Below are 12090 nucleotides of genomic sequence, written 5' to 3'. Positions count from 1 at the left end.
TCCCCAATCCCCAGCCCCCCTCACGCCTGCTCCTCCCCCACCCCCAGCCGCCCTCCCGCCTGCTCCTCCCCCACCCCCAGCCCCCCTCCGGACTGCTCCTCCCCCACCCCCAGCCCCCCACCCGCCTGCTCCTCCCGCACACCGAGCCCCCCACCTGCAAGCTCCTCCCCCGCCCCCCTCCCGCCTGCTCCTCCCCCACCCCAAGCCCCACTCCCGCCTGCTCCTCCCCACCCTGAGTCCTCCGCCCGCCTGCTCCTCCCCACCCCCAGCCCCCTCACGCCTGCTCCTCCCCTACCCCCCTCCCGCCTGCTCCTCCCCACCCCCAGCCCCCCACCCGCCTGCTCCCCCCCACCCGCAGCCCCCCACCCGCCTGCTCCTCCTCCACCCCAAGCCCACCTCCCACCTGCTCCTCCCCAACCCCAGCCCCCCTCCCACCTGCTCCTCCCCCACCCGCCTGCTCCTCCCCACCCCCCCTCCCGCCTGCTCCTCCCCACCCCCCCTCCCGCCTGCTCCTCCCCACCCCCCCCTCCCGCCTGCTCCTCCCCCACCCGCCTGCTCCTCCCCCACCCCCAGCCCCACTCCAGCCTGCTCCTCCCCCTCCCGCCTGCTCCTCCCCACCCCCACCCCCCACCCGCCTGCTCCTCCCCCACCCCCAGCCCCCCTCCCGCCTGCTCCTCCCCACCCTCAGCCCCCCACCCACCTACCTGCTCCTCCCCCACCCCCCTCCCGCCTGCTCCTCCCCACCCCCCTCCCGCCTGCTCCTCCCCACCCCCCCTCCCGCCTGCTCCTCCCCACCCCCCCTCCCGCCTGCTCCTCCCACCCCCCCTCCCGCCTGCTCCTCCCCACCCCCCCTCCCGCCTGCTCCTCCCCCACCCGCCTGCTCCTCCCCCACCCCCAGCCCCACTCCAGCCTGCTCCTCCCCCTCCCGCCTGCTCCTCCCCACCCCCACCCCCCACCCGCCTGCTCCTCCCCCACCCCCAGCCCCCCTCCCGCCTGCTCCTCCCCACCCTCAGCCCCCCACCCACCTACCTGCTCCTCCCCCACCCCCCTCCCGCCTGCTCCTCCCCACCCCCCTCCCGCCTGCTCCTCCCCCACCCGCCTGCTCCTCCCCCACCCCCACCCCGAGCCCCCGCCCCCCTGCGGAGTGGATCATGCTCTTAGTTTCTCTGACACCAGCCTTTGGGTCCCCAACGTGAGTGACTGTAGCAGCACAGAGGGGCTAAATTTCATTCTCCCCGAACCCATCTGCCCCTCCTCCCCACCCCCTGCCCCACCCCCAGCCCCACCCCCAGCCCCACCCCGAGTCCCACCTCCACCCCCAGCCCCACCCCGAGCCCCAGTCCCAGCCCCACCCTCAGCCCCACCCCCACCCCCACCACCAGCCCCAGCCCCACCCACCGTTCTGACTCTGCAGCTTTGCTTTGTGTGAAGCCAGGTCTGACACTTGACGCTGAAGTTCCGCAACTTTGGAATTCGCTTCATTCAACTGATCTTCATAAGTTCTGCACATCTTCTCAAGGTTGCCCTGCAACACCGAGAACACTCATTCAGTCTTCACACTTCTATCCAACCACTGAACAAAAGATTGGGATAGAACATAGAACATAGAAAATACAGCACAGAACAGGCCCTTCGGCCCACGATGTTGTGCCGAACCTTTGTCCTAGATTAATCATAGATTATCATTGAATTTACAGTGCAGAAGGAGGCCATTCGGCCCTTTGAGTTTGCACCGGCTCTTGGAAAGAGCACTCTACCCAAACTCAACACCTCCACCCAACACCAAGGGCAATTTGGACATTAAGGGCAATTTATCATTGGCCAATTCACCTAACCCGCACATCTTTGGACTGTGGGAGGAAACCGGAGCACCCGGAGGAAACCCACGCACACACGGGGAGGACGTGCAGACTCCGCACAGACAGTGACCCAAGCCGGAATCGAACCTGGGACCATGGATCTGTGAAGCAATTGTGCTATCCACAATGCTACCGTGCTGCCCTTAAGAACAAATAAATCTACACTATATCATTTTCCCGTAATCCATGTACCTATCCAACAGCTGCTTGAAGGTCCCTAATGTTTCCGACTCAACTACTTCCACAGGCAGTGCATTCCATGCCCCCACTACTCTCTGGGTAAAGAACCTACCTCTGATATCCCTCCTATGTCTTCCACCTTTCACCTTAAATTTATGTCCCCTTGTAATGGTGTGTTCCACCTGGGGAAAAAGTCTCTGACTGTCTACTCTATCTATTCCCCTGATCATCTTATAAACCTCTATCAAGTCGCCCCTCATCCTTCTCCGCTCTAATGAGAAAAGGCCTAGCACCCTCAACCTTTCCTCGTAAGACCTACTCTCCATTCCAGGCAACATCCTGGTAAATCTTCTTTGCACCTTTTCCAGAGCTTCCACATCCTTCCTAAAATGAGGCGACCAGAACTGTACACAGTACTCCAAATGTGGCCTTACCAAAGTTTTGTACAGCTGCATCATTACCTCATGGCTCTTAAATTCAATCCCTCTGTTAATGAACGCGAGCACACCATAGGCCTTCTTCACAGCTCTATCCACTTGAGTGGCAACTTTCAAAGATGTATGAACATAGACCCCAAGGTCTCTCTGCTCCTCCACAATGCCAAGAACTCTACCGTTAACCCTGTATTCCGCATTCATATTTGTCCTTCCAAAATGGACAACCTCACACTTTTCAGGGTTAAACTCCATCTGCCACTTCTCAGCCCAGCTCTGCATCCTATCTATGTCTCTTTGCAGCCGACAACAGCCCTCCTTACTATCCACAACTCCACCAATCTTCGTATCGTCTGCAAATTTACTGACCCACCCTTCAACTCCCTCACCCAAGTCATTAATGAAAATCACAAACAGCAGAGGACCCAGAACTGATCCCTGCGGTACACCACTGGTAACTGGGATCCAGGCTGAATATTTGCCATCCACCACCACTCTCTGACTTCTATCGGTTAGCCAGTTCGTTATCCAACTGGCCAAATTTCCCACTATCCCATGCCTCCTTACTTTGTGCAGAAGCCTACCATGGGGAACTTTATCAAATGCCTTACTAAAATCCATGTACACTATATCCACTGCTTTACCTTCATCCACATGCTTGGTCACCTCCTCAAAGAATTCAATAAGATTTGTAAGGCAAGACCTACCCCTCACAAATCCGTGCTGACTATCCCTAATCAAGCAGTGTCTTTCCAGATGCTCAGAAATCCTATCCTTCAGTACCCTTTCCATTACTTTGCCTACCACCGAAGTAAGACTAACTGGCCTGTAATTCCCAGGGTTATCCCTAGTTCCTTTTTTGAACAGGGGCACGACATTCGCCACTCTCCAATCCCCTGGTACCACCCCTGTTGACAGTGAGGACGAAAAGATCATTGCCAACGGCTCTGCAATTTCATCTCTTGCTTCCCATAGAATCCTTGGATATATCCCGTCAGGCCCGGGGGACTTGTCTATCCTCAAGTTTTTCAAAATGCCCAACACATCTTCCTTCCTAACAAGTATTTCCTCGAGCTTACCAGTCTGTTTCACACTGTCCTCTCCAACAATATCGCCCCTCTCATTTGTAAATACAGAAGAAAAGTACTCATTCAAGACCTCTCCTATCTCTTCAGACTCAATACACAATCTCCCGCTACTGTCCTTGATCAGACCTACCCTCGCTCTAGTCATTCTCATATTTCTCACATATGTGTAAAAGGCCTTGGGGTTTTCCTTGATCCTACCTGCCAAAGATTGTTCATGCCCTCTCTTAGCTCTCCTAATCCCTTTCTTCAGTTCCCTCCTGGCTATCTTGTATCCCTCCAATGCCCTGTCTGAACCTTGTTTCCTCAGCCTTACATAAGTCACCTTTTTCCTCTTAACAAGACATTCAACCTCTCTTGTCAACCATGGTTCCCTCACTCGACCATCTCTTCCCTGCCTGACAGGGACATACATATCAAGGACACGTAGCATCTGTTCCTTGAACAAGTTCCACATTTCACTTGTGTCCTTCCCTGCCAGCCTATGTTCCCAACTTATGTACTTCAATTCTTGTCTGACAACATCGTATTTACCCTTCCCCCAATTGTAAACCTTGCCCTGTTGCACGTACCTATCCCTCTCCATTACTAAAGTGAAAGTCACAGAATTGTGGTCACTATCTCCAAAATGCTCCCCCACTAACAAATCTGTCACTTGCCCTGGTTCATTACCCAGTACTAAATCCAATATTGCCCCTCCTCTGGTCGGACAATCTACATACTGTGTTAGAAAAGCTTCCTGGACACACTGCACAAACACCACCCCATCCAAACTATTTGATCTAAAGAGTTTCCACTCAATATTTGGGAAGTTAAAGTCACCCATGACTACTACCCTATGACTTCTGCACCTTTCCAAAATCTGTTTCCCAATCTGTTCCTCCACATCGCTGCTACTATTGGGGGGCCTATAGAAAACTCCTAACAAGGTGCCTGCTCCTTTCTTATTTCTGACTTCAACCCATACTACCTCAATAGGGAGATACTCCTCAAACTGCCTTTCTGCAGCTGTTATACTATCTCTAATTAATAATGCCACCCCCCCACCTCTTTTACCACCCTCCCTAATCTTATTGAAACATCTATAACCAGGGACCTCCAACAACCATTTCTGCCCCTCTTCTATCCAAGTTTCCGTGATGGCCACCACATCGTAGTCCCAAGTACCGATCGATGCCTTAAGTTCACCCACCTTATTCCTGATGCTTCTTGCGTTGAAGAAGCATCAGGGATCTGTTCAGAAAGGAGATCCCAGTATCTCTGCAAATATGTTTCCATTAAGAAACTACTTAATCTCCCGTTGAAATCATTAATCACAGTGAGCTCCAGTTAAAAACGTTCCTCCCCCTGAATCTTTCTCCAAAACCTTGATCTGCCTTTCTTTGGTTCTTGTAACTTCAGCCAATGGGAACAAAGTTACTTTTTGCCCAGTGTAAGCTTGTCTTGCCCACACAATTCATCTCCTGCTCCCTTGATCCTCTTCTCACTAAACCATTAACCACTCACCTTCCCTTCCTGTCAGCTGTTAGGCGATTTGAAAATGAAAAATGAAAATCGCTTATTGTCACAAGTAGGCTTCAAATGAAGTTACTGTGAAAAGCCCCTAGTCGCCACATTCCGGCACCTGTTCGGGGAGGCTGTTACGGGAATTGAACCGTGCTGCTGGCCTGCCTTGGTCTGCTTTCAAAGCCAGCGATTTAGCCCTGTGCTAAACAGCCCCATTGTATTGTTAAGGGTTCTCTCTCTTCAGATGTTGTCCTTCTCTCCTTTAAATCTGTCGTCATCACCGCTCTCCCCAAAATAACTTATGACCCCAGTGTCATTGCAAACTACCATCCCATCTCCAACCTCTCTGTCCTCTCCAAAGTCCGTGAACATGTTGGTTGTCACCTTCCTAATCCATTTCCATCTTTCCCAGAACATCATGTGCAAATCACGCCAATCCTGTTTTAGCCTCTGCCACAGTATCAAAATGGTTCTCATCAATTTCACAAGTAACATCCTGGGTGTCATTCTCCGACCCCCCAGCGGGTCGGAGAATGGCCGTTGGCCGCTGTGAATCCCGCCCCCGCCGGTTGCCGAAGTCTCCGGTACCGGAGATTGGGCGGGGGCGGGAATCGGGCCGTGCCGGTTGGCGGGCCCCCCCGCTCAATTCTCCGGCCCGGATGGGCCGAAGTCCCGCCGAGAAATTGCCTGTCCCGCCGGCGTAAATTAAAGTAGGTATTTACCGGCGGGACAAGGCGGCGCGGGCGGGCTCCGGGGTCCTGGGGCGATCTGACCCCGGGGGGTGCCCCCACGGTGGCCTGGCCCGCGATCGGGGCCCACCGATCCGCGGGCGGGCCTGTGCCGTGGGGGCATTCTTTCCCTTCCGCCTCCGCCACGGTCTGCACCATGGCAGAGGCAGAAGAGACTCTCCCCACTGTGCATGCGTGGGAAACTGTCAGCGGCCGCTGACGCTCCCGCGCATGCGCCGCCCCGACATGTCATTTCCACGCCAGCTGGCGGGGCAACAAACGCCGTTTCCGCCAGCTGGCGGGGCGGAAATTCCTCCCGCGTCGGCCTAGCCCCTCAATGTCGGCGCTCGGCCCCCAAAGATGCGGAGCATTCCGCACCTTTGGGGTGGCACGATGCCTGTCTGATTGGCGCCGTTTTGGGCGCCAGTCGGCGGACATCGCGCCGTTGGGGGAGAATTTCGCCCCCTGTGTCATTGAGACAAAGGTAAACTTCTCTCCTTCTCCACCTTCCTGCAGGCTTTGACACGGTTAAACACATCAACCTCCTCCTTCGCCAGCCGGTGGGCTGCTCTCACCAGGATCTGTTCTTACCTTAGGTGCTAAATTGGGGGAGGTTAATTACAACAATATTAGGCAGGAATTTTACTTTTCTTTGTTCATTGTTTTTTACACAGAGGGTAGTGGGTGCCTGGAACTCGCTGCCGGAGGAGGTAGTGGAAGCAGGGACGATAGGGACATTTAAGGGGCATCTTGACAAATACATGAATAGGATGGGAATAGAGGGATACGGACCCAGGAAGTGTAGAAGATTGTAGTTTAGTCGGGCAGCATGGTCGGCACGGGCTTGGAGGGCCGAATGGCCTGTTCCTGTGCTGTACATTTCTTTGTCCTCTTTATTCATGAAATGAAATGAAATGAATGAAATGAAAATCGCTTATTGTCACAAGTAGGCTTCAAATGAAGTTACTGTGAAAAGCCCCTAGTCGCCACATTCCGGTGCCTGTTCGGGGAGGCTGGTACAGGAATCGAACCGTGCTGCTGGCCTGCCTTGGTCTGCTTTAAAAGCCAACAATTTAGCCCAGTGTGCTAAACCTGCCAGAGAGTCACTGGCCATGGCTTCCCTTCCTGATCCTGCACCATCACCTCTTAGTCCCAAGCATCAGAATGAAATGTTAACTTATCTTTAAACAAGAAGGTTGTTTGTCACAATTCGATGCTCAATCATTAGGAACATTGAAAACAATATTTGAATCAATCCGGCCCAGCATTTTGCTGACCTTTGATTTTGATATTTGTTCAATGCTGGAATTTAAATCATCGGATTCCATTTTCAGTTCACTTTTCTCTTTCTCCAACTTCTGTTTAACCCTCTGTAGGTTGTCAATCTGCTCACTCAGTTCTGCCACCGTGTCGGAGTGTTTCTTTCGCAGGGCAGCGCCAGTGGCTTCGTGCTGCAGTGTCGCCTCCTCCAGATCGCGGCGGATTTTCAGAAACGCAGCTTCGCGCTTCTTGTTCATCTCCACTTGCGCTGACGTCGCTCCTCCTGCCTCTTCCAACCTCTCGCTCAACTCCTCCAGCTCTCGGGACACGTCAGCTCTCTGCTTTTCCACCTTGGCCCTTGCAGCTCGTTCTGCTTCCAACTCCTCCTCAAGCTCTTCAATTCGAGCCTGGTTAAAAGGCAGAAAAAGTAATAATCAGAACTGGAACTCGGTTAATCACACGTTGAGAATTTTCCCATCAAATAGACTGAGATCGGGAGGGTTGTCCTATTTATTAGAATTGAAATCTTTCTTTTTGGGATCGAGTGTTACTCACATCACTTTTTATTCGTCAGCCTTAATCTTGGGAGTGGGACCTGACCCCAGACCCTTGGGCCCAGGAGTGAGGGAAGAGCCACCAATCAAACCATGACTGAGCCTCTATTACTGACAATCTTAACCCCAAACTCTGGAATTCGCTCCATACATCCCTCCATCCTACATTGCTCCTTAGAACCTCCCTCTTTAATTAAGCTATTGCCAATCTTCCCTGATATGGCTCAGTGCCAAACATTGTTTAATAATTGCCCCCGTGAGCCCCCCCTGGAAAGATCCTTTCTGTTTATTGTCTGGTTTCCCATTTCTTTTACTTTGCTGTTATTATTTTGATTCATGGATGAATAATGGGTACAGCACATTCAGGCAAACAGCCAGTATCTTTAAATCAAACAGGAGAATCCAGAAGGCAGCATGGTAACACAGTGGTTAGCACTGTGGCTTCACAGCTCCAGGGTCCCAGGTTCGATTCCGGCTTGGGTCACTGTCTGTGCGGAGTCTGCACCTTCTCCCAGTGTCTGCGTGGGTTTCCTCCGGGTGCTCCGGTTTCCTCCCACAGTCCAAAGATGTGCAGGTTAGGTGGATTGGCCATGCTAAATTGCCCTTAGTGTCCAAAAGGTTAGGAGGTATTATTGGGTTCGGGGAATAGGATGGAAGTGAGTGCCTAAGTGGGTCTGTGCAGACTCGATGGGCTGAATGGCCTCCTTCTGCACTGTATGTTCTATGTTCTAAGGCTGTGTCGGTTTAAACTGGAGTTACAGACTGGTTGGCACCAGTGAGAGCGATGGGTTGGGACCCGGTTTCACTGATTTGGCTGGTGGACAATGAATTGGCCCAAAAGGCTGTTCTCTGCCCGGTAACAGGTGGTGGTTGGATCTTCTCCCACTGGGATATTTTTCACAGTCCCAAAGTTTCAGTTTGATTCCTGGCAGCAGAAAGACAATAACCTGTCTGATCTTTTTCCATAAAGGCTGTGTTTGTGAACTGGCAGAGATGAAGATATTTACAAAGAGAATCACTACAGGCCGTGCAAGTCCAGACTGTCAACTTTCTCTCAACCGACTAACTCTCCCTCCAGAAGCCTGAATACAAACCACAAACTGAACAGAAATGAAGTCCCTCTCCAGAAAAGGCTCTGAGTGCAGCATTTCTAAACTACAGAAACCCAAAATGAATTAATCTACAGAGAAGATCATTACAGACTACAAACCAATCTGCCAGTTAGCTGTGAAGTCTGCTAAAAATCTGAAACCAAGACCCTTTCTTCCTTCACTTATGATTTTTACCCCTTTCCACCCCTCTGTGTTTGTTTGCCGTGTGTGTGTTTGTGTCGAGGGTGGGGGCAAGTTAAACTGTGGACTAGGAATTAGCTTATAATTAACCAGTTGTTTTTACTGCATATTTTATGATAGTTCCCCTGTTATAAATAAACAGTAATTGTGTTTATATTTACAAACCTGGTGACTGTAATTATTGGGCAGCCAAGACTTTGGGAATTTTTCTGAGAATTATTGGTTAATTCACTTGTGTTGCGACTCCGGAGCCGGTGGGGCTGGAATTGGCCGTGCAGCAGCCCAGTGTGTCGTAATGCTACTTTAACAATGCCACATAAATTCAAGTTGTGTCACTGATGCCGCTCATTTCACACATGGGACAATGCTCAGGAAGAACCAGGCCGAAAACGTTCAGAACTCGCATCCCAGGAGCCAGGGAGAAAGAGACGGGATCTTTAACCCACTGCGCACAGTGTGCAAGGAATGGAGAGGGGTGGGGTACCCTACGTACGGGGGGCCGGTGAGGGGTGGGGTACACTGACACACATGGGACAGTGAGGGGTGGGGTACACTGACGTACATGGGACAGTGAGGGGTGGGGTACGCGGATGTACGCGCGATGGTGAGGGGTGGGGTACGTGGATGTACACGGGACAGTGAGGGGTGGGGTACGCGGGACAGTGAGGGGTGGGGTACGCGGATGTACACGGGACGGTGAGGGGTGGGGTACGCGGATGTACGCGGGACAGTGAGGGGGGTACACTGAGATACGTGGAAAGAGTTGAAAGGTCAGCTTGAAGCAGCTGCTAATCATTGAACAGATGTGCTGCCCCCATTGGCACCAATGAAGTTGTCGCTTGTCCTGTCGCTGGCTCTGTGCAGTTGTCCTGTCGCTGGCTCTGTGCAGTTGTCCTGTCGCTGGCTCTGTGCAGTTGTCCTGTCGCTGGCTCTGTGCAGTTGAGTGAACTGGATTGTTTCTGATTGAAGGTTTTCAGGAGCTGCACAAACGTACCTGCAGTTCTTTAATCTTCTTCTGGAGTTGAGCAATGAGAGCCCCTTCATCCTCAATCTTCGAATTTAACTGACTCATTTCAAAGTCGTTTCTGTGTGAAGAAAAGCATATGTTTGTTCAAGTGACAGGCCAGCGTCTGAGACGTGAGAATAGATTCTTTCTGATTTCATTGTTGATCTTTTACTGTGACAGGAGATGACATGGCAGACATTAACAAAATGTGTTTGGTAAATTCCTACTCTGCGTGTTGAGCTTTTACTCTCTCGTTATCTTGCTCGGCTGCAAATTGTTTGTGTGCGAGTCTCACTAGAGAGTTATTGAGATATTCAATAACGGAGAATATCACATGTGTGCCGGTCCTGGATAAGCATCAATACGAGAGAGAGGTCACAGCAATTGTACCTCAGCAGCTGACAGGGAGCATTGAAGGTGAACCTGAACTCAATCACAGAACAATACAAGACATAATGAGGCCATTCATCCCATAATGCCTGTGCTAGCTCTTTGAAAGCTAACCAAATAGTCCAACTCCTCATTGTCCTGAATGTTCCTCCTTTTGATCTATTTATCAAATTTATTTTCGCAAGTTATTATTGAATCTGCTTCCAGGCAGAGCCTCACAGCTCACACCTCGCTAAGCAAAGCAAAGCTCGGTATTCTTCATCTCTGGTTCTTCAATCCGTATCCCTCTGTGATCCACCCTCCTGCCACCCAACCACTCTCTTCATTTACTCTCTCAAGACCCTACATGGGCAGAACGGTAGCACAAGTGGTTAGCACTGTTGCTTCACAGCGCCAGGAGCCCAGGTTTTATTCCCGGCTTGGGTCACTGTCTGTGCGGAGTCTGCACGTTCTCCCCGTGTCTGCGTGGGTTTCCTCCGGGTGCTCCGGTTTCCTCCCACTGTCCAAAAGACGTGCAGGTTAGGGGGATTGGCCATGATAAATTGCCCTTAGTGACCAAAAAGGTTCGGAGGGTTATTGGGTTACGGGGATAGGGTGGATGTGAGAGCTTAGGTGGGTTGATGCAGACTCAATGGGCCGAATGGCCTCCTTCTACACTGTACGTTCTAAGTTCTATGTTAATCACCTTTGTCAAATGTCTTCAATTTATAATAATAAAGAAAATCCTGCAGATGCCGGAAATCTGGAATATAAACAGAATTCTGGAAAAATGCAGCCACTCAGGCAGCAGCTGTGACGAGAGAAACCGAGTTCCTGGTTCAGGTTTGGCCATTGGGCTGAAAGGTTAACCCGGTTTCTCTGGTCACAGGCGCTGCCTGAACAGCTGAGAATTTCCAGCATTTTCCATTTTTATTTCCCGATCCAAGCTGCTGGGAGGAGAACAGTCCCAGCTTCTCCGCTCTCCATCTCACTCATCCCAGTGACCATCACAGTGACCAACCCGGTAACCATTCTGGTAACCATTCCGGTAACCATTCCGGTAACCATTCCGGTAACCATTCCGGTGACCATTCCGGTGACCTTCCCGGTAACCATTCCGGTAACTATTCCGGTAACTATTCCGGTGACCATTCCGGTGACCTTCCCGGTAACCTTCCCGGTAACCATTCCGGTAACTATTCCGGTAACCATTCCGGTGACCTTCCCGGTAACCATTCCGGTAACCATTCCGGTAACTATTCCGGTAACCATTCCGGTAACCATTCCGGTGACCTTCCCGGTAACCATTCCGGTAACTATTCCGGTAACCATTCCGGTAACCATTCCGGTGACCATTCCGGTGACCTTCCCGGTAACCATTCCGGTAACTATTCCGGTGACCTTCCCGGTGACCATTCCGGTGACCTTCCCGGTGACCTTCCCGGTGACCTTCCCGGTGACCTTCCTCCACACACAAACAGAGGAGTTAACAATGGACAGGGCTTTGATTGTTGCTTCTTAAAAAGAACAAAGAACAATGCAGCACAGGAACAGGCCCTTCGGCCCTCCCAGCCTGTACTGGTCACAATACCACCCTTGGCCAAAACCCTCAGCACTTCCTTGTGCCGTATCCCTCTATACCCATCCTATCCATGTGTTTGTCAAGATGCCTTTTGAACACCGTTAATGTATCTGTTTCCACAACCTCCCCTGGCCACGCGTTCCAGGCACTCACCACCCTCTGTGTCTAAATGTTCAATAATGTCGTGAAGGGACTGTGGCTCCTTGTTGTGAGTCTAACCAGCAAGGCTGACTGT

General features: G+C 51.8%; 1 protein-coding gene across 3 annotated transcripts in view; it reads right to left on the bottom strand.

The window, feature by feature from the left end:
- The window catches only part of LOC140428683 (myosin-7-like), a 324346-nt gene that overhangs the window by 117378 nt on the left and 194878 nt on the right, over positions 1-12090 (bottom strand). For all 3 annotated transcript variants that reach the window (XM_072515412.1, XM_072515413.1, XM_072515414.1), the window contains 3 exons: positions 9893-9983; positions 7070-7459; positions 1399-1525 (listed from right to left, as the gene is read on the bottom strand). In XM_072515412.1, coding sequence (XP_072371513.1) covers positions 1399-1525; positions 7070-7459; positions 9893-9983 — 608 coding nt within the window. The remainder of the gene's footprint in view (positions 1-1398; positions 1526-7069; positions 7460-9892; positions 9984-12090) is intronic.

Source organism: Scyliorhinus torazame, chromosome 8 (genome assembly GCF_047496885.1).
Source record: "Scyliorhinus torazame isolate Kashiwa2021f chromosome 8, sScyTor2.1, whole genome shotgun sequence".
NCBI classification, from domain to species: Eukaryota; Metazoa; Chordata; class Chondrichthyes; order Carcharhiniformes; family Scyliorhinidae; genus Scyliorhinus; species Scyliorhinus torazame.
Note: the sequence above shows the minus strand (reverse complement) of the source record. Positions and strands in the feature narration are given on the sequence as shown.